General features: G+C 39.1%; 2 protein-coding genes across 2 annotated transcripts; one reads left to right on the forward strand and one right to left on the reverse strand.

Annotated features, from left to right (window-relative positions):
* Nucleotides 1-1879: 1879 nt before the first annotated feature.
* Nucleotides 1880-5541, reverse strand: LOC145766540 (intermembrane lipid transfer protein Vps13D-like). Its single transcript, XM_082578264.1, has 6 exons — nucleotides 5476-5541; nucleotides 4357-4536; nucleotides 3816-3941; nucleotides 3320-3458; nucleotides 2675-2784; nucleotides 1880-1999 (listed from the first exon to the last, which is right to left on the reverse strand). The coding sequence occupies exons 1-6, from the start codon at nucleotides 5539-5541 to the stop codon at nucleotides 1880-1882; spliced, it is 741 nt and encodes a 246-aa protein (XP_082434390.1).
* Nucleotides 5370-23054, forward strand: LOC145766946 (sulfotransferase ssu-1-like). Its single transcript, XM_082578659.1, has 4 exons — nucleotides 5370-6200; nucleotides 6541-6766; nucleotides 9651-9783; nucleotides 20208-23054. The coding sequence occupies exons 1-4, from the start codon at nucleotides 5798-5800 to the stop codon at nucleotides 20382-20384; spliced, it is 939 nt and encodes a 312-aa protein (XP_082434785.1). The 5' UTR covers nucleotides 5370-5797; the 3' UTR covers nucleotides 20385-23054.
* Nucleotides 23055-23495: the final 441 nt, after the last annotated feature.

Below are 23495 nucleotides of genomic sequence, written 5' to 3' on the forward strand. Positions count from 1 at the left end.
CGCTATGTTACAGACGGTTGTTCGCCTGGTCAAACGTCATGTAGAAACCGTTCGGGTCTACTGAATATTACGTCATGGAAATTCCTAAAACATGAGCCAAAATTGCACCATCGTCCGTAAGACTCGTGTCAGACCGGTTTAAACCTGTTTCAGTTTGAGACCTGTTTGGACATGAAATATTGCGTCACGAACTGCTCTCGTGCCTTCGAGTTATCACAAATTTTTCTGATTCATTCTCGAAGTTGTTTGTTGGAAGTCGGTCGCACATTTAACTGGTTTATTTGGTGCTTGCTAGCTGGACAAATTCTCCGTCTTTTATCCAAGTAATCTGTATCGTAGTGACAGTTTTAGAGGTGTACGGCGTTGCACCAGTCATTTCGATAGCCGCGGGCTAATTTTACTGGAATACACTTTGAATAGACGTTTCGAAGGTGTGTTTATTTTTCGGTCATTACGTACAGACAAACGGATCCGGGAACTTTATGTTACAATTTTCCCACGAAGAATTATGGTTTACCGCTGTGACCACATACTGTAATAGGTTAGCATAGGCTGTAACTAACTTTTCTAAACCGGAAGGATACCATTAGCCTAAGCTTATCATACGCAACTGTACGTCAAAGCTCAGTGAATTTTGTCATTGCTACTCAAGTTCAACCGTAAATCAACGGTTAACCTAATTTTCACTAAAAGAATTGAGAACTAACTCACTCACTGCACTCACGTCCAATTCCCAAAATGGCGATAATAGAAATCAAGCGACGGAAAGGCGAGAATGGGAAAGAGTGTAGGACTAAGAGGGGCCTGAGGGGGTTCCGGATGGCGAGTGGCGACGGAAACCAGCTGATCATCGTTATTCCAGTCGTTTTTAGAACTTTTGAAAGGGAATATTAGTGAAATTTTCTTTAAAATTGCTAAAAACAACAATTCCCTTTTTAAGACCAAATTTCCTTGTAAAATTGTTAAAAATCCCTTAAAAATCCTTCCGATCTTCATTTCCCTTTTTTATCCTTCGAAGCGTTGAAAAATCCCGATTTCGGGATAAAATCCATCAAAGTGGAAGCACTGCTACCCGGTCTAAATTAAAACTATGTGACGAGGGCAAGTTTTATATGTCGTAAACGGTTTAAGTGTTGCCACAAAAAACAAGTGTAATTTTTGCGTAAGCTGCACATAATAATGAAGTCAAAGGTTGTATGCTACCGAAACGAAATAAAGTTCGCCTCCAGATAACCTTGCTTTGTTTCGTTAATAAAAATAAATTAAACTCTGACGTGATATGCAACATGGCAATATGGCGGGCGAATTAATGCAAAAAAATAATCAAAAAATGAACTGTTGACAAATGCAATGTCATGAAATATCGTACTGCACAGGGCATCGACATTTGTAACGACTGTATTTTTGAGAAAATTACTGTAAAGAGATAGCAAACATACGCAAAAGTCCTTGCTATATCCTGAATTTCAACACAACTAGTGTAGTGCTTTCACAACATTGTTGCTTTTATAGAACTTGGAAAACAATATGATTTATTGTGTGCATGTAAACAGCTTCTGCTGTCCAACCGGGATACAAAAATTGATGTTACAGTTTTGTAGACAGGTATCAAAAGTAGTATGCCAGGGCACAAGCAAGCCAAAAAGATTAAAATACAGTAGGACAGGCTTCACCACTGCCAAGCACAACGGTTCACACAGCTAAGAAAATAGGTCATTCTTACGCTGATTCAACGTCTGTGGACGTTAAATGCAAGTAACAAGATCAGATTTTGTTAGCAGGGACGATGATGCCAACTGCGTGGGTGTGAAAACAGCGACAAGAAAGATAAGATTTGCATAGTTTTTATCGTCAACGACACAAGCACCAAGAGTCGAGCTTATGTCATTACGACGTATATCAACGTTAAGTAAAACTGCTTGGAGTAATCGTTCCGATTGAGCGCGTACAGAAAGCTTTGTCCCTCGGCTTGAGATTTGGAGTAGATTTGAAGGCAACCCTGACAACACGAAAGTTGAAAAAACTATACGGTGGTGTGTGTGCATTATTTCACCTACTCCAGAAAATAAGACTGCGCATGCGTGAATCAAATGCTGTCAGGGCGAGGCAAAACATCTGTCACCAATCCCCAATTGTAAGTGTATTAGGCCCAGGCCCGGATTTAGGAGGGGGGGGCAGAGGGTGCAGGTGCCCCGGGCCCCCCGACTTTTCAAGGGCCCCCTACGTGGAAAAAATGTGATTTTGTGTTATTTTTTTTCTTTCAGCCTTTGAAGTCCCTCCAAAATGCTGTGCAGCGGTGGATTAATGCTACTGTAGACGTAGAGGTATTTTTTCGCGCCGTAGGCTTGAAAAATTTTTTTGCATGGGGCCACCCGATCTTAAAGTGCCCCGGGCCCCCCATCAGCTAAATCCGGCCCTGATTAGGCCTAAGCATTTTGCAACACATCTTCATTGCATCGCCAAACAATCGTCGATGTAATACAAATGAAAGTGAATGCCTACTAATGTGTAACTGAAAGGTATTGCCGTAAGGTTCCAAATAAAAAAGCAAAACGTTTAAAAACACAGACAAAAAAAAGCTTTAAAACATAATTTGAAGTAAATTTACAAGGTAGGTTTTAATCATAGTTGTAATCAGTGCTGAGTTGTTTACTTTTTGCGTTCACATTCTCACCTGAAAACTGTGGCAGCAACGAACCAGTCTCGCCCTCGTCACAATCTGATCATTGGATACGCTGATGTGACGCACGGCAGATGCTGACTCGGAAGCCGAATCAAGGACGCCTGTACAGAACAAGTGATTAATTTTGAATTTCTATCTTCTATGTCGTGCGTGTTTATAAAGTGCTACCCTTTGTTGAATGGTAGTTGGAAAATAAAATCTTTTTTTTGTCAAAAACAAGCGGTCAACAAACAAGAAACATAACAAGACAAACATAATACGGTCAAAAAACAAGCAGTCAAGAAACATATGGTCGGAAAAGCGGCAATTTACCGTCAGTACAGAACCAGTAGGCAAAAGCTGCCCTTTTTATATTGCAAAAAAGTGTGAGTAGCAGGTTCCTTTCTCTCGCCGCCTTTCCTTCAGCAACTACGCCCAAAAAATTTATTACACACTGAGTAGAGGGGAGAGGTGCTTTTCAATAACCAGCTAAGCCGGGAGTCAAACTAGAATCGCATGATTTGAAAGGAAGCGCCTTATCTTCTAGCCATGCCATCGTACTTGCCACATATACCGCGTGTAATTCCCAGAGTTTTTTCTGTACTAACGTTGGAATGTACAAAAGTACAAAGTGCTCACAAGCAATGGTCCACCGACCTGTAACTGGCTTCGTGACGGTTCCAACAACTCCCTTGAACACTCCTTTGAAGAACCCTGCTGCTCCATCACTCTGGGCCCCTTTGACAGGCTGGGTCACGACGCTGGTCAGGCCGCCGACCACGCCAGCCATGAGACCCTGGTAAATTGTATATTTACAGTGAAATAACATTAAAAAAACTACATTAATCACATAGGTGTTAAGTATTACAAACAGGATGCTTGCTTACAAATTGAACGAGGCTGTTCACTAGGCATTTAATTCAATAACATGAGACGCTCTTTTGGTTTAAAATAAGCTATAGGCTACTATCACAATGCGCTTCAGATGATAATCCGCATTTCTTCTGACGTTTCGTCAACCAAAAACGACTGACTTCTTCAGAGGAGGTAGATCAGGAGCATGGCAGAGACTTAAAAAAATTGTCTAATGTTAAATCTATTCTATTAGCGGTCGATGAAGCGGAAATATTGCGAGATACGGTTCATCGCGTACTTGCAATCCGGCAACCACGTGACTGCCAGCGCTGCTCCTGGCGTTGGCTTGAATTACTCGCCTCTTATTCTCGTAGTCTTCGTCCATTGCTATCTCGCCCAGGCCGTCCGAGAGAGCGCTGGTGAACTGCGAAAGATAGAGAAGCATTGTGGAAATATTTTAAGGTTTCTCGTTTGCAGGAGATAACAACGATGCTGGATTGGAATTGCAAACGATTAATTTTTGTAGCGACGCTTAGGGCATTGTACATTACACTATGAACTAATTTCCTTCGCAAAACATTTTACGACCGCTTTCAAAATAACAAACGGTCAAAATGACTTTCGCTTTAATTTTCAACTTTTGCTAAAAATTCATTGACGACACAGAAAATGTATTGACTTGATGCCTTTCAAAAATTGCCAAATTTAAAACAATTTACAGCAATAAAAAGATATTTAAAGAAACTATGTTCTCAAGTCATAACGCTGCTATAATATGAGTAGTCATCGTTTATGCGATGCTATTGCAAAACCGGCTGTACGTTATTTCTACAAATTACCTTGGCTGTTGAGTCAGACAAGCCATGCGTGAAATGCATGACCATGTTTTGAAGGTTGCCATGAGCCAGCCCGGCTTCTACACCGGCCTTGACGTCGCCTATCAAGCCTATCGGATTGCTTAGAAAGTCAACGGAACCGAGGATCTTAGCGGCTTGGCTCTTCAGCTGGTCGCGAAGATGCTGGATAAGAAACGTAAAGAAGTAGATTTCATGTAAAGGTATTGAGGTTGGTAATAAAATCATTTCCTCATTGAATACGCATTTCCCCAGCGGAACATCTGATGAAAAGCAGTTAGCAATCTAGATAAATGAAGCATTAAAGCGTCCTAATACGACCAAGACCAGCATGCAAACATGAGCATAACGTAAGAACAGGATTTAGTAAGACCAATTTGCAAATACGAAAAAATATTTTGATTTCACCTTTAGCCTGCCGAGTACACTAGTTAATAATTAAACTTAAAGGATCTGCACTGCAGGTCACGGTCTGCATTCATAATAGCCTAAGCTCTGCATGTTTTGAAGCTGATATTCACTCAATCGATAAGTAACCGGAATGGGTTCAATCTTTCATAACAAAAATGAAGAGAACAAAGAAAAGCCGTCACTTTGATTTACTGTATATTGACGTCACTCGTCAATAGGCTATTTTGTGAATGCAGAGTCTTGTAAAAAACATTTTGTGCAAAAAACTGAACCAGACTAGATTATCACCAGTACCAGGTTAACACAGGAGCTTGTGGTAGATCTAAAAAGGTTTTAGAGGGCGCAGGGGCATAGTCTTATTTACGGGCAATTGCCCCTCCACCCAGAAATATTTTGTATATGCAACCGACCAGCAGACTAATAAGCTATACAAAAGTTTATAAAGAAGAGGAATTTCTTTGATCAAATTTATGCGGCATTTATTAGCGGTGTAATACTCTCACTGCTAACAGTAGTCAGAGGCACTGATAGGTAATTTTGCTGTTTAACGTTTTGCTTACCGGTAGCCAGTGACGGATCCAGGAAAGGGGAATAGGTAGATCGAGACAGTGAGTACTGACGTTACTGACGTCACAATGAGAAGACAAAACTTGATTGCATATGTTTTCATTTTTCTCTCAATTCACCATTTACCATGGCTGTGGAGCCGGAGTCGGAAAGATTTTGGCGTGTGCGGAATCGGGGAGTAGTACTGTACATTTTTGCCTGACTCCACAGCCCTGTAGGCTACAACTAGCCACAGAGATGTTTAGTTAATCACATTCGCTGAACAAAATCTGGCGGCTGGCACAAACGAAAAGACATCTACACCGAACGAAAAGAAATCTACCTCCGACACAAAAGTTTTCCCGTGTTTCCACCGCCATGCAGACGACAATATGCTTTAATTTATCTTACATTGATGTAGGTTAGATGTATAAACTTTGTTTGAAAAAAATAGACTTTATACACAAGAATGGAAACTGCCAATCATGATATACCTGAAGTGCTTGCTAATAACGTAAAATTGCCGACTTATAGTTACGTTACACATCCGCTTATTGAAGGAGTTTATCCATTGAGTCGTCCAGGCTGTCAGGAAACATTCGACTCTGCTGTAAAATACAAGCCTGATGATGATGATATTTTTGTGGTGACGTTCCTCAAGTGTGGTACAACATGGCTAAACAACGTCTTGTACTTGATGATAAATGACGGAAACAATCTTCCTGAAGGAGACAATATTTCCAACCATTTCGCTTTCATTGAGTTGATTGGAGGAGAAAAAACAAAAGAGTTTTCAAGACCACGTTGTATAAAATCCCATCTACGATATGAGCTGCTTCCTCAAAGTTCAAAAGCGAAATATATATGTTTAGGTAAGAAATGTAATGGTTAGTGACAAATTTAAACTTTAATAAATTTGAATATTCATTTTTATTGTTTGCTACATTTGGAAGATTTTAAGTTAATTTAGACCACCAGTTCTTTTTGTCGGCTCTGAACTAAGAGTTTGGGCATGATTATGGCGTTTTGCTTGACATTAAGCACTTTTTGTAGTATTAATAGTATTTATTGTTTATTTTCATTATTGAATGCAACTTTTTATCAAGTTACGATATCCATTGAAAAATAGCTTATTAACTTCTGTAGCTAGCCTACTTAGTTAATATAATTCAAATACTCAACTTGATCATCTTCCCGTACACTTTTAAATAGTGAGGAATCCTAAAGATTGTCTCACGTCATTTTACTATCATACCGTCGGTTACGAAACCTACGAGTGGCCCGAAGGAAAATTTGACGATTTTTTTGAACTGTTTATGCTTGGACGTTGTGACTGGGGAGATTACTTTAAAATGACAGCAGAATGGTACCAGCGCAGTCTACAACAAGAAAATATTCTATTTGTGCTCTACGAAGACATGAAGTCAAACCTTAAAAAGTGAGTTTGTTTGATTGTTGGACTCCTCTCGAATTGATAAAGGGTATGCTTCGAAATCTTAATCTGAGAAGTTTGGCACTCTTACAGGCCTAACAACATTTAAGTTATGGCATTTGCTGACGCAAGTCTGGCCAAAGGGATTGTTGGTCTGAAATTTCTTATTGTTTTTGAAATCTCATTGTGCATACCAATGTTCCATTTCTTAGATGTGGCTGTATAGAGAGCTGGTCTTGCGGTAATTTACCTAACACCAGAAGCTGAGAGTTGAACTATAATTGTTGTTACATCTTGCTATTATATTTGTTTCCAATATAGGATATTTATCTATTGAGCTATCAAGAGATTTTCTAATATTTTGCTTCCCAAATTTTAAACCTTTCCTTCTGTCAAGGGGTAACTTATAGCCTACTTTGGGGCTTGTGGCACTTGGTTTCAACTCCTCGAAAATCTTAATGCATGGATTGTGAGAAAGCTTACTCGACGCTTGAAAGGGCATCGGTTTAAAACTACTCCAGAGCATGCAGATATGTCTCGTAAAGGCGCAATGGCATACCGAAATATTTGAGTACATCAGCTGCTGACTCGAGGATTTTACGTGTTATTTTGTTGCTTCTAGCTGCCTGCTTGTTGCATAATATGTAATTTGCAATGCATTGAAGACTACGGTACGTTACACCGAAGGGCGCAAAATTAAACATAATTATTATAGCCTTACTATCGCTAAGCTAATACAGGCCCGTAGCCAGACATTTTTAAGGGGGGGTTCCCAAATCTAAAAATATGGACCTTTTGAAAACACTTTCTTCTTGGCGTGTCCACAAGCAAGCAATCAAAACATAAGAAGCGGAAGTACATAATACATATACCAACAAACAAAACAAACTTCAAATTGTCAACATTACAAAAACGAAATAATTAGCGGTACAAACAATTTTCACATTAACAATAGCACATCTACAGTGGAACCGACAGGGGTGCCGGAAGTGGGAGGGGGACAGATGTCCTTTTAAGGTCATATAAGCTACTGCACAATTTGCAATATATATATATATATACTATATAGCAGTTTGCGCCACTGGTGGTCCACCTGGAATGTTTAGTGGTCCAAAGAGATTTTTGTTGGTTCACATAATGAACATCAGTTGCAATGGTCCATCCATGGTCCATGGAATTTCTTTCTTAAAAAGATGGGACAATGGAACAAATACATGTAAGCTTCACCGAATTTCACTGTAATTCAGCATAAAGTATATCCCACACTATCCATTAAAGTGATTAAACCAATACACGTCCACAATTCTGTTGCCTGTTCTCACGTCAACTATCTTTTCTCACGAGAACTGTATTCATATTTATAAGATTTTATCAGGGATGTCTAAAGAAAGGGATACGAAGGCTTTTAATACGTATGACAGTAGAAGGGCTTCTGTTTATCGTAAATAATCTCTGTTTTTCGTAAAATGACAATTGGCACCGATAGTAATTTAATAAATAGCCTATTCTTATGATAACCTGCATTGCGCTATTAGCATCAGGCCTGGATACCTACTGCATGCTCATGGTTACTTGTTAATTCAACTACACGTATAGGCCTACTTGCTTTACATCTAGTCTACCGCAAAGGCTTTATTACGAAAAACAGCTTACTGGTAACTTTTCGATTGTCTTTCCAAACAAGAATTCTTTAATATGCTCTACATAACATTTGCTAACGGTCTTCTGTAGCTGACTGTGCCAGCTGCACTATCAGCTGGCACAGAAAACTTTCCGCAATTTTGAAAAGAACCGCATGTTTTACGCGCTACAAACTACCGCCCTGGTAGTGTCATAAGAATAAGGCAATCGCTGTGAGCCTTCGCATCCCCTTTTTTAGATATCCATAGTTTTATCAATAGATTTATCCAGAAGGTAAAATGCAAGAAAGATTAACTATTACGTACGTAAACTGTAACCGAGAAAATACGACTTACGTCACATTCGCTAGCGCAACACAAGGCATTATGACGCAGCAATGAGCAAATTTTAAGACTTTGCTATTGTACAATCAATCATTTTATTTTTCGTCATTAATGCGTCCGGGACGAAAATGTTTTCAATTAATCTTCCATTTATCTTCCAGAAACCTCTTTTTTAGAACTATCTGGAAGGTTTCAGCTGATCCTGTGGTCGTATATATACACTACACATTCTCCAAAATGTGGACCTTTTCGGCTCAAGGGGGGGTTCTCGGAAACCTTGAGAACCCCCCCTGGTTACGGGCCTGTAATATACGAAGTACAGGCATCGCATGCGATCGCTTAATTGGATCTGTTACTACAAACATACGTTTCTCTTTAAGCTTAATCTGAAGAAAAGCTTATAAAAAATGCAATGACAACAAAACACAATGTAGTGTACGTAATTAATAAATAATTAAGCTTATTATAATTCCAAAATGCTTTTTTTCAATAATTTCTATGCTGGTCAGATGTTCAAAATGAAATTTAATTATTACAAACAATTTTTTTACATGAAACGTAGTTTTGAAATACCTTAAATGAAGCGATGTTCTATACCTACAGGAAAACTAATTTAAAACGACATCTTATAGTAAGCTAAAGTCAGTCAAAATAATAGCTAGCTACTTTAAAGTGAAATGTGTTTTTTAAGTTCGAAAATTCTCGCTTGTTTGGGTTTATTTTCGACTTGACAAGAAAATTATTTCGATTTCAAAACAACATTCTTCACCGAGGAACTTAATTCAAAATGTAACCACCCAAGACAGAGACTTTAGGTTGAAACGAAATATTTCGAAGTAGCTTTGATTCGAACAGCGCTAGTTTAATCTACCGAAAATTTGTGTATGCCTACATTACCTATAGGCTAACTGCTTTACTGTACCTAGAGAAGTCTTGAAAGTTGGAGATTTTCTTGGTGCATCGTGGAAGGAAAAATTAGAGAAAAATGATGGACAATTGCTCGAAAAAATTGTTGAGCTATCTTCCTTTGAAGCCATGAAAAAAGAAGAAATCAAATTGGTAATGTTTCAACTATGCAACCTAGCTTACTACAATATAAGCTCAAGGCTGTATTGGTTTTGAATCTTTATCTTCGGACTGACAAAGCCTTGATAAGTTGTTCCTGGTAATTTTGTAAGATACTTATAGACTTGTAGAGGCTTTTGACGCAGGGCCGGTTACTGAGATTGACAGAGTGAAATTTCCGATTGTTGAAGTGCTGTTGCCGGGGGAAATAGTCCTTCCATTATCTGCCGCTGAATGGAGAGCAGTCCTTAGAATACGTTGCTCAAGCTCATACCCCCAGAGTGGGTCCAGCGGCGATTGATCTTGAAGCTTCATCGTTCACGAAGTCACGCGGCAACCAACTGAGCTATCGGGGCTGACGGCTGTGGAGTGGGTTAGAGTGGATTTTGGTGTGTTTAGAGTAGTTAAAAAACGCCGACTCCCACACAATACAAAACGATTAAAAATAAAAAAATATTTTTGTTACCTATCTTTTTGTCGTTCTTTTTGTTTGCAACTGTAAACTGCTTCAATAGGCTTATGATAAATCAGACCAAAACTATATTACTTACAATACCACAACTTTAATGCACTACTCTTGACAAAACTACTGATTAGCCTACTCTTTTGAATAATTTAAAAATTAAAAAAGTCAGGCAACACGGAAGTCTACGTCAGCCAGTTACAAATCGAGAAGTCGTAGATTTTTTGCCCGACTCCACAGCCCTATAAAGATAAGCCTATGGCATAGGCTCCTTCTTAAAGATTAGTACAAAGCTGCGCGCTCAAAACAAGCAGTAAAGTTGGCTGTGCACTCAGAACAAGCAGTTAAGTTGATACAGAAGTTCAGGGGGTAATTTTGGACCCGGGATGATTTTACAATCCTAGAAGTTTTCAACGAGGGCCAGGAGTTTGATGTAGGCTAACCATTAGGGTAAGGTATTGCATTTTTTCACCATTTTTGAAATTCAAAATGCCTGGGGTCCCATCTGGTGGTATTTGGGAAAAAAAGTTTACACCCCAATTTTTTTTCAATTATGACGTCATATTGAAGTGGTCCACGAGGTTTGAAATTTTGGGTCTCAAAATCTCAAAATTTGGCCGTATCTCCGGAACCACTTATCATAGATTGACAAAATTAGTGTTAATATGCGCAGAAGGGTCGGTTTTCTATACCTGATGTAGAGAATATTAAGGTCTATCTGCTTCAGAAAAAAAGTTATTTCAAAAAATCTGATTTTCGGTCTATTTTCTCCTGATGAACAGAGATCAGGTGATCAAGATAAAAAGTTTTTCTGTATTTTTCCACTCTTGAAAGCTGCTATGTCGTAATAATAGTCCTCGTTTGTTTTGCAAGAGATGAAACGGTAATAATTGAAGGTATTACTATTATAGTAACCGTTGAAGAAGAGGTATGCTGCTCACCTGCTTTAGATTTTGATTAAGTGTCATTATGGCATTAAGGTCAAGTATTAGTAAGTCGATGCAAAACTTCAAGGAATTGGAGAGAAATGTGTTTAGCTTTTAAATGCACAGCAGCTATTCTTGTTACCGGAACGTTCAACTGATCAGTTGGTGTTAAGGTTTCAGTACTTGGCTTGTCTAGTTTTGCTATCTAGACCTGGTTAAGCAAAGCCCCATCTTGCATTGCTCCATGACCTTTCTTGGCGCCGTCCACAAAAGAAATGACATGGGAAAGATGTTATTTCGTTTATGTAGAACATGCATTCAAGGGTATGAATATCATGACCAACTTCATCATTAAAATAATTAACACAGTCGAGTATTGACTCCGGACTTTTTTCCTGTGTTGAGAGCAGTCGTATCAGCCATGGCTGAATATACTTGGGATAGGTGAACTCTGCAAGCTTCCTGGATGATGGTGTCGAAAATCAGTTCTGCAATGACCGACACACTTTTGGGAAAAGATTTAACAGCAAGCACAGTTTCGTGCTTTATGCCATTATTATCAACAAGTTGACCCAAGAAAACGTATCGATCTATTTTATCGACAACGCGCCCATCATAACATAATTGCATGGCAGAAGCTGAGTTGAAAAGGTTCTCACTTTCCATCAGAGATTTTTCTCTTGTTTTTTTTGTGTCGAAGGTGATGCAGCTATTTGATCTTTTCCAAGAATCGACCTCATAAGATCTGACTGCTGGGCAGTGTTGGGCGCGATAACTCATTTTTCAGTTAAGCGATAACGATAATCGATGAACGAAAAATGCCTAAAGCGATAACGATAAACGATAAATCAAAAAAAAGTTAAGCGATAACGATAAACGATAAATTATCGCCGATAATGTCCGATAACGATAATTTTTTTTTTTCTTGATTAGCGCTGCCCCATCCCATGCAGCACGAACTGTTTTCATCAACATGACGAAAAATCGAACATAATATACTGTAAAGGGACAAAACTTTTTGTAAGTTATGCATAAATAGAATCGCAACAGCGGCAGTAGGTATCGAATCTTCAACCTCTTGATCCAAAATCAAACCACTGAGGTAACCGCCGTGCTTATAATTATACCTTCAGATATCAGTTGGATGCTTTTATCAATTGAGTTACACTGCCGCTTACGTGCAGTAGGTAAAATAATTAAATCAAATGAAAATACCATAAAAAATTCCAAACTTTGTATTTTGCTTTCTGCTTAAAGGTCTGTTTACAGCAAAGTCAGCAATAATTGAAAAAATTCCAAAAAACGCAAAATGCTTGAAAGTTTATCAGCAATCTTAAAGCGTTATTGGTAGTAAAAATGTGCATACTGTGAAATCCATCAATCTTGTCAAATTAGTCGTGTTTGTTTAAGAACAAAAACATAATTATCGTAAGTTACTGATAATTTCAGATAATTTTTTTTGTTTTCTTTGTGAACACCATCATTAAAGCAATGGAAGAACGCTGAGTTGTTGAGATAAGAATTACAATATAGGCACTGTATTTGTGGGAATAAAAATATTTGATTGAGGTAGGCTATGTCGCATAGGTAAATGAGAAAGGTTATACTGTATTTAGCATGATTTTACCACGCAACTCGATGCGCCTATTGTCATGCAAAAACTACTACAAGATGCAAAAAATGTGATGTCGGTCTGCATGTCAAATGCTTCAAGCAATATCATATTCCGCAATGACTTGTTTCAGTGATGTTGTGTTACTTTGCTAATTTTCATCTTCATATTTTTTGAACTTTCATTTCAATCAAATGCTCGATGACAATAATGACATGGCAAGACATGAACATTGAACAAGACATTTCCCATTTATCACTTTGAGCGATAAGTAAAATGTAATAACGCTTATGCATTACGCACAAGAAACTTGTGAAATTTGATAACGGATTTGCCTAGCGTCTTATATATTGGACGGCTTTTTTCTCAAAAAGTACAAACACAACTAGGAAAAAAATAATTGTGATATGTTTTTTAGGTCATAATTATGCAATATTTAAATTTTCCGAAAATGTTTTTAAGTACTTTCACTTTCGGCACAAATGGGTTAACTTTTTAAGTTAAATGGCACTTAGGCTCGCATTTGGTTATTATTTTTGGATTAAAGTTATATTGCCAAGCTAGAAAAAAATCGATCTTGCAGTCTATAACCGATCTTGTGTTGTTATTGTGTGTGAATTTCGTCTTTTAAACTGAGTTTGTGACGTAACCGCACGTCTCAAGGCAAGGTCTTGCAATTTTAGTTAATCTACTCAACTAAAGATTTAATGCGCTTGAAACAGTAAGTTTCATGTTTTGACGAGAGAGATTTTATTTTTTTACGACAATTACTAAAAACTAACACTTCCAACGAAAAAAGAAAACACAAGAATAAAATAGTTGATCGTGAGGTGGCGCGAAAGACCATGTTTCCGATGTAAAAGCGGCCTCGGATTGCGACACTTTCACAAACCACTTGCCAATTTCTTTCGCTTCGCTTCAAAGGAATCTGTACCGCCTGTGCGCTTACATTTTAATTGTAAAATTCACTCGCGATTGCCGATTGTAGCAAAACAACAAGAACCTTGTTGCATGCATTTCATTGCATTGCAATTTGCAACTCTAAAAATTATTGTTTTGTCAGGGCCGTCGCTGCAGTTGGGCATGCCCCCTCCCCTGACAACGACCTGTGCACACACACTTCAGGCACTGAAGAAGAACTGGTTTTAATTTTAGTTTCATTAACTAGGTGGCTAGTAAAAATATTACTTTTCATGGTCTTTCCACTTGTGTGTTGATCCGAAATCAAATTTATCGGCGATAACCAAATATTGCCTTTGGCGATAACGATAAACGATAACTAAAAAAATAATTGAGCGATAACGATAAGCGATAAAAATTTATCGCCGATAATTATCGCCGATAATGCCCATCACTGCTGCTGGCGTACCGAAGTCATCCTACGATCAGCAAGTAGCCTAAACAACTTCTATCAATTATTGAAAAAGAATGTAGGGGTTGTTCAACTTCACTGCTCATTTCTCGCCTCCTTTTATGATTTTCCCGTTCCAAAGCCTTTTCTAGATAGTTGACATCTATGCCACCGATGAACATTTTTCGATGTTTTCGCTGATCTTTCAAGAAAGCGATTTCTTTCTCCTGGACTCGGTTTTCGAGTTCACAGCTGCAAGAGAGTTTCTTTTGCAAAGCAGCCGGATTTTCAGAGATCGAACACTTGCATGCACATATATCGAACAAGTTATGTAACCATTCTTGATTAACCTTATTACCTCTGAGTTTCATTTCCTTCTTTCTTGCTGTATTGTACTTCCCTATCACGTCTTTTAACTTCGCTTCAATGCTCTGTTTGCTAAGCACTGGAAGACTATCTTTGTTCCATATGCCAACTACATCTTTCAGCAGTTGATCTTTCAAATCTGTGAAATTGGGTATTTTCTTCAAAAACTTAGGATTAGTTTCGGCTACTTTATTCCTCAAGTAAAAATAGTGACAGACTATATCTGAATTAAGGGGAAGCACATTTCTCTCCAATTCGTTGAAGTTTTGCATCGACTTACTAGGCTAATACTTGACCTTAAAGACACTTAATCAAAATCTGAAGCAGGTGAGCAGCATACCTCTTCTTCAACGGTTACACTATAATAGTAATCAAAGTTGCCAGACTAAAATTTGCAAAAAAGGCCAAACCCACCAAAAAGAAAGCCAACTTGAGGCCAAATAGGTAGCAAAAAGGCCAAAAATAAGCCAAACTCAAACAAGTTAAAATAAGCATTGTAAGTCGTGACTCAATGTGCCAGAATCCGAGCCTGGATTTGTTTTTGTTGAATATCAGCATTCAGCAGCAGAATTGCCAGACTATGAAAAGGTCTTAAAGCCAAAATAATACAAAAAAAAGGCCAAACAAGGAAAATATTAGATTTAAGTCAAGTCAATTTATTGTTTCAACAGCACCACATATAATAACAAACAAGCAGAGTAAATGTAATTGTCAAAACAATGCATTGTACAACTGTTGGTTAGATTATGGCGCAATCAGGATGGAAGCGAAAGACCATAAGCAGTCATCTAGTCAGCTACCACCCCATAACACTAAATCTAACTAAGTTACACATTTATACACACCAGTGTGCAGAGGTAGGCACACTACTTCAATGAATAAAAAAGGTTCGCCACTGAGATTGAGAAGCAACTACTTTTGGTTTGAATCTCTATTCTCAGACTGAGTAAGCCGAGGATGAAGACTCAAACCAGCGACCAACAATTAACCAACGACCAATATGTGATTGTGTGCTAGAATTGGCTACAGCACTTGATACTATACTGTAGAACAGGGTTTCCCAAACTGTGGTCCGCGGACCACTGGTGGTCCGCGACGACTGCACAGGTGGTCCGTGGCGATATGACTAGAAATTAGAAAGTCACGCATATACGTTGTACCGTACGTAGCCTACCCTGTCAAAGATAATTGCCGCAGTTCTTTACAACTTAGCCTAAATGATTTCGAAAGCTTTTGCGATCCAGTATCGTAAATCTTACTTGTTGCACCTTCGTTGCAGTTAAAAAGTTGTTTACGAAAAATTCTCGTATATTCAATATTCTCATTTAACTTGTTGGAGTGAGGTGGTGTGGTAAGGGCATGTTTTGAGAAGGGATGAAGATGATGTTTTGAGAAGAGCGCTGGAGTTGCAAGTGGAAGGTCGTAGAAAACAAGGAAGACCCAAGAAAGCATGGAAAAGGCAAGTTGAAGAGGAAAGCAGCAAGGTGGGCTTGACAAGAGAGGACGGGTTAGTTAGACAGATTGATGTGAAGGCAGGGTGTGAAGGCGATTGCGGCACTTGGAGGTGAATCCGGCCACCCTCGGTAACGGGGACATCACCGGATTAAAACTGGACTACCGGTACTAGTAAAACTTGTAGCACGCGTATTTGAACTGCGAGAGAAGCTTTTAGTTTTCCTGCAAGCGCACAATGCTGACTTGGCTTCACTATAGTAGCCGATGAAATTTGGCTTGGGAAACTTGCATAGCCTACCTGGCAGGTATTTTTAACCTTCTAAACCAATTGAACTTGTCACTTCAGGGAAGAGATGCGAACATTTTACTTACTCAAAACAAAACAACAGCACTCATAAAGAAACTCAACATATGGAAAACAAGGATAAAGGATAATGTTGTGGATATGTTTCCTGTTCTGTGTGACTACATTAATAACAAATCCTTAATTAATACAGAGTTGATTTTCTCTGACGTTACACAACATTTGGAATTGCTTTCTGCACATTTCAAGAAGTACTTTTAAAAGAGACATATGAGAATTTTGACTGGATTTTAAACCCTTTTGTTGTTACAAAGACTGATCTGTCAGGACGCGAAGAAGAAGAATTAGCCGAATTATCATCTGGTCGACCTTTAATGCTTAGTTTCAATCAAACAGCCATTGCATCTTTCTGGTTGAGTGTTGTGGAGGAATACCCATTGATATCTCAAAAGGCAACAAAAATTTTATTGCCTTTTTCCACGACCTACATGTGTGAGACAGCATTTTCAGCTCTTGCCAACATGAAGACAAAATACAGGTCCAGACTTTCCGTGGACTCTGACTTACGAGTTTGCCTTTCATAAATAACTCCGAGAATTGATGACTTATGCAATAAGAAGCAATCCCATTCGTCCCATTGATGTTGTCAGTTTTTTAAATAAACAAAATTCGGTTTGATTCACTTTTACCTTTGTATTGGGGGTCCGCGAATAAACAGATTCACAAATAGTGGTCCGTGGCCCAAAAACGTTTGGGAGACCCTGCTGTAGAGAACAAAGATTAAGAAGTGCGAATGTACGATACGATGATATGCTGTAAAGGTAGGTTATCCTTTGTATTGAGCACTTAAGGTACGCATGTATACCAATGATGTACGCGCATACAAAAAATATTAACGCCGTCAGCGTTAACGCAAACGTTCGAAAAACCATACGCCGTATGCGTCAACGCAACTTGTAAAAAAAGTTGTCAGCGTCAGCGCATACACTAGCGTAAACTCATTTTGTTTGCTAGGTGCCAAACATTCACACGGTATAAACCACTCGAAACAAACAAGTTTTATTTTGAATTTCCACGAAGAAACACAAGCATCTGAAAGTGTTCATCTGACATTTTGCTGTGTTTTGATTCCAATATGTCTTTGCCCATTGAAAACATTCTTTCAACTGCAGCGCTGGAAGGTATTGGCGAGTTGTAGCGAAAAAAATACATTAAAAAGTATGCGTTGACGCTATGCGCTAAAAAGCCGCGAAAACTTTACGGCGTAGCCTCAAGCGCAAACTATCCAAAAAAATGTGGCCGCAAGCGTTAGCGTAAACAAAAAGTCTACGCCGCAAGTATGCGGCTTAGAATTTGCGGCGTATACGTACATCTCTGATGTATACCCATATAACAGTTGGTTTTTGACATTTTTTTTAAAGCGATGGTACGGTAAAAAGGCCAAAATGGATATTTACCTGTTTCTATAAACATCATCATAATAGGTTATTCATATTTATTGATAATAGCGGATTTTAATAAATTGTAGCAAAAATATTTCTGAAAGTAGCCCGAAGAATAACAAGTATAAAAGAACTGTTGAGGATGAGTTTAATCCGCTACAGTGGTGACATCTGGCACCAGTGCCGGTCTTTGGGGTGTGCAAACCGTGCGATCGCACAGGGCCCGCAAATTAGGGGGCCCGCAATTTACTCAGAAAATTCAGTAATTTTGTCATTTCCAATGGAAAAATTCAACACGTGAATTCAACAAAGGAATTAGCAACAAGAAAACATAGAGACTCCACGGGTGCAACCTATTTCGTCCCCTGAACATTTCGTACCCTGAAAAGATCGAGAAAAAAACAACATAGCCGAAGTTGCTGATCGGAGTTGCGGCAAACATTTCAAATTTCTCTCGATCTTTTCAGAGGACGAAATAGGTCGAAATTTGATTTTGTTACTCCGATTTCAGGGTACGAAATCGGGGTACAAATTTTTCAGGGGACGAAATAGGTTGCATCCAGACTCAACATAGCTTTATTTCTGAAAAATGTCAAAGAATGCATGATCTTATCTTTTTGCTATGCCACCGGACAGCACCATTTTACAGTAATATTCATACCCAAATTTTGAACATGCTCTCAGAATGCCCCAACTTCAAAGTAATTTTTCAAAATTTTCTTCCCCCAGACCCCCTGCCGCTGGGTGTCGCCTTCGGCGATCACGCCGTCAGGCTTCGTCTGCCGACGGTCAAACCACGCCCTCCCATTTCAAAATACCTAGCTATGCTACTGAATTGGATCATTGTCATTGGGGCCCGCAAAGCATATTCCGCACAGGGCCCGAAATACCCTAAGACCGGCACTGGCACCACTAGCTGGCTAGAGAGTGAGCGCAGTCTGACTCGGCGCTGACGTCACATTACAAGTATTGAACAAGACAGTAGGCCTATAGAACATGCAATGAACAATGGTGAATATGGTTTTCATTTGGTAAGGTTACGATATATGAGAAATATTGATTATTATGCATTTTGAAGAATCAATTTGAAAAAGGCCAAATTTAAGGCTAAATCTAGAAAAAGGCCAAATGTATAATTTCTAAGGCCAACAGACTCTAAAAAAAGCCAAATTCGAGAAATTTCGCCTTAAAAAGGCCAATCTGGTAACCCTGATAGTAGCCTAATACTTTCAATTACTGTATTACCGTTTCATCTCTTGCAAAACGAACGAGGACTATTATTACGCAATAGCAGCTTCCAAGAGTGGAAAAATACAGAAAAACTTTTTATCTTGATCACCTGATCTCTGTTCATAAGAAAATAGACCGAAAATCAGATTTTTTGAAATAACTTTTTTTCTGAAGCAGATAGACCTTAATATTCTCTACATCAGGTATAGAAAACCAACCCTTCTGCGCATATTGACACTAATTTTGTCGATTTATGATAAGTGGTTCTGGAGATACAGCCAAATTTCGAGATTTTGAGACCCAAAAATTTCAAACCTCGTGGACCACTTCAATATGACGTCATAATCGAAAAAAAATTGGGGTGTAAACTTTTTCACCGAAATACCACCAGATGGGACCCCAGGCATTTTGAATTTCAAAAATGGTGAAAAAATGAAACACCCTTCTAACCATCGTGTAGCCTATTCTTTAGATATAGCCTATAGGCTACCAAAGTGTGTTGGCTTCTAAAGTCTAATTTATTTGTTTGTTCAGAGCCAAGTTCTGATTTTTTTAATAATAATAAACACCAAAATCAGCTCTCTCTTTGATGATTTGGTAGCCTAATACTTTCCCTTGATATGTTTTAATATTTTCTTTAGCAACGTCTTGATTTAGAAAATTTGGAGCCGCTATAATGAGTTCCAAAAAACTAATGCCTACAGATTCAGTTAGCCTGTTTTCACGTCTTAACTTAAAATAGTGTAGCATCTAGAAATTTTTGTATTTTAAAATTCAACAATTCAAATTCGACAGATTAAATATTGCCATGCTTGTAACTTTTAATCGAATAGGCCTAATGGCCAAGCAATTGTAGACTAACGTTGATTGGAAAGTAGGCCTATTGCAACCTAAATATTTTAGCTGATGAAAGCATGGGTGGTAACCAGGGGCGTAGCAAGCACAAAATTTCGGGAGGTATAGCCTAAGTACTTTTTGGATATGTGAGTGATCCCGGCAAGGAGTCGCCGAAAACGGAGCACCTACACTACAGAGATCCTACCCAGTAAAAGTTTGGAAAAAATACCTTACATCAGCACATTTTGAGAGTACTTTCAGCCTAGGCCCTAGCCCAATAGTAAAACTTTATCAAATGATATCGTACTCTAACTGAGAGCAAAATTCTTATTTAATATATTTCAGGGAGAGGCAATTGCCATTCCTGATCAAAACCTATAAATATAACTACCGGTACGTCTATAAATAACCATCCTGATCATTGTATTTCAGTCTTACGAAAGACCGAAAGATAAACCTTTTTTGCGGAAAGGAGTAGTTGGTGATTGGAAGCATCTTCTGTCACGTGAGCAGAGCAACAGAATTGATCAACGACTAACCGAAACGGGAATTCAATATCCAGGATTTGACAAACTTTGGTCAAATTACGAAAACTTGCTAAAATATTGAACAATTTCGGCAGCAAACATCGAGTCCAGAAAGTCTACTGTGCAATCACGGTAGATTTAGGCTGCTGTCTTATAGTTTCAATCTATCATCTTGTAAAAAATAAAGTGACTATATTATCCATGATAGATATTGCGCCTACGCTCCTAAACGATGATTACCGGTGTGCACACAGATGTAAATTATTTACGACCCTGAGTGGAAGGTTTCGCGACCCCTTGGCCTATAGGCTACCACTCGTCGTCGTCGTGTGAGCCTCTGGGGCCGAGGGTCTATCCTTTTACCACCCCAGATGCACGATGTTCCCGGACTACACTGGAAGGCTACTAGAGAGCAGCCAGTCTTTGGTTTCATCATCCATGACACGCAGACCTTCCACTCCGTTAGGTGGCTTGAAGATGGAACAGTCATTGATGATGTGGTATGCGGTCTGTTCCTCGGCACCACATTCACAAGAGGAGGAAGAGGCCATTCCCCATTGGTGCATGGTTGAGCGGAAAAGCCCGACGCCCGTACGGAGACGGTTGAGGCGCAGCCATGCCTGTCTTGGTAGTGTCAGGCCGATGGGGCGCGTGTCGGCGTCGGGGATGAACGAATAGAGTCTGGTGGCGCTTGACTTACATTCAGAACTCCATTTATGGTCCGCCCAAGTAGCCGCAGAGATGTCTTGTACATCAGCTTTGTTGATGAGAAGTTGAGCGGCTGGCACGAATGGGTGTCTTGATTTCAGTCGATGGGGGTGCTCGCTTGGGAGAGCAGAGATCTTGTGGTGAAGGTGGTTAGGCTCCAGTGCCCGTCGACCGAGGGACAGAGTGGCTTCTTCGCGACGAAGCTCAGCAGGTTGGATGCCAGCGAGAATTGGGAGATTGTCCAATGGTGTGGGACGCAGGCACCCGGTCACTGTGCGCAGGGCGCTGTTTATGGTAGCGTCGATGTTGTGGCAATGAGCACTGCGGCACCAGACAGGTGCACAGTACTCTGCTGAAGAGTAGACAAGGGCTAAGGCTGCTATACGCAAAGTATCAGCCCTCGCCCCCCAGCTAGAGCCTGCCAGGCGCTTGAGTAGCGCAGCGCGGGATGTGTGTTTCTTGCGCAGTGACACCAAATGGTGGCAGTATGTGAGCGATCTGTCCAGTGTCACCCCAAGATATCTTGGTTCGGGGCAGAAGGACAGAGATTTTCCGTTGTTCTGGACGTGTAGCTCACGATCAGCTTCCCGATTGTGGAGGTGGAAAGCTGCTGCCACAGTTTTGGTTTCGCTGAGTCTCAGTCGCCAGTTCTGGAGATGAGCTGAGAGAGTTTTCATGTGAAACCCAAAAAAATTAAAATATACTTGAGTGTGGGTAGATAAATCTTTCACTTCACTTCAGCGGTTATTTCATTCAGGAGGACCAAGCCATCTGCTTAGAATGAAGTGACTATGTGCGAAAAATAGTTCTTGCATAGACAATAATAGATATTGCTAAGCATCTGGACTAATTGTAACCTACTAACATTGCGAACTGATTCTTTCTATGACTGAAAAGCGTACTGGTAGGGTGATATTGCACTCAATACAAAATGCAACACAGTCTCATGAAGTACATAGTACGTGTATTTGACGCAACACAATTAAACAGCCTAGTAGCAAAGTAAGAACAGTGCGCACAACAAAAGTAATTCAAGCAATGTATTTTTGAACAAAAATAGCCGATAACTTTCAGATGCGGATGAATATTTAGAGTAGTTCACTCGTGTTTGTGCATTATAAAAAAAAAGAAAATACTCTGTGAGCTGTTTCGGCCTCTCTGCAAAACGTCATGAGCCTAGCTCATAATGTAGCAAGTACAGTATATAACTCGTTGGGTACTTTACCTATCTTTCGATCTCAATGTGGGCATAGCTATGATAAGTGAATTATGACGCTTACGCAATTAAATGTTAATGAAAACCCTTGGAAATATCAAATCCATTAATAGGCTGAATTTTAACTAATGGAAAAACAGGAAATAGGCAATATTTTTCATTGCTGATACCTTTCTCAGAAAACTGTAAAAAATTATTTTTTGAAACGCTTGACTTTTAGCTTAAATTAAAAGAATCACGACACTTTTCGAAGGAATTTATTAAGCTTATTATCACGACAACTTGAATTAAGAATGATGTAGAGAGCTGTTCAAATACAATATGACTCCATTTCTTGCGTTCTTCACCCCTCAACATCCCTGATAGCAAAATTCGTCATTTTTACATTAATTTAACATCTGCAGACGTTAATCCCTGGTTGAATCAATGTAAAAATGACGGGTTTTTCTGTTTGGATGACGTATTTCGTCAAGTTATATAATGAACGGTGGTGACTCTTTCTTCGGAAATCACCTCATGTGATCTGTTTTCCACCGTATAATTTACTTGTAATCATTCCTGTGTCACTCGTTCAGTTTGTGCTTTTCAGTCTGGAGTGTCGTTAGTATACAGTTACAGTTATAGTGCAAAGTCAAATTTACCTTACAATTTTCATTTTATGTATATTGCAGATATGTAATTCCTGACGAGGACACACGTACGTGTTGAAAACGTTAGAGTTAATTTTTTAATTATGTTATATTTGTGTATGTAATACATCATGTTAAACCCGCTGAAGTTACTTTGTTTTATTTGTTTATATAATGAAATATGACAACTGACAAAATCCTCAAAGGCGTGATATGATATTTGAATAGCCTCTGTAACAGAACTCTGAAAGTTTCGATTTCGTTACAGCATAGCACCAAAGGACAATCTGAGTCAGAGAGCACAAATGGTGAAGAAAAAGGAAAAACAAACAGTATGGCTTTAGTTTTAAAGTTGGTATACTGTAGTGCCTTAAATTGATAAAGTACTCCGTTAACTTATCTTGGAGCTCTCATACTAGATGGAGGTTTTGTGACAGCCGAACCGTGTAGTCTACCCGGTCTAAATTAAAACTATGTGATGAGGGCAAGTTTTATATGTCGTAAACAGTAAGTGCTGCCACAAAAAGCAAGTGTAATTTTGCGTAAGCTGCACATGAACATTGAAGTCAAACGTTGTTGTATGCTACCGAAACGAAATAAAGCTCGCCTCCAGTTAACCTTGCTTTTTTCGTTCACAAAA

The sequence above is a fragment of the Aplidium turbinatum genome, chromosome 3 (assembly GCF_918807975.1).
Source record: "Aplidium turbinatum chromosome 3, kaAplTurb1.1, whole genome shotgun sequence".
Taxonomy (NCBI): domain Eukaryota; kingdom Metazoa; phylum Chordata; class Ascidiacea; order Aplousobranchia; family Polyclinidae; genus Aplidium; species Aplidium turbinatum.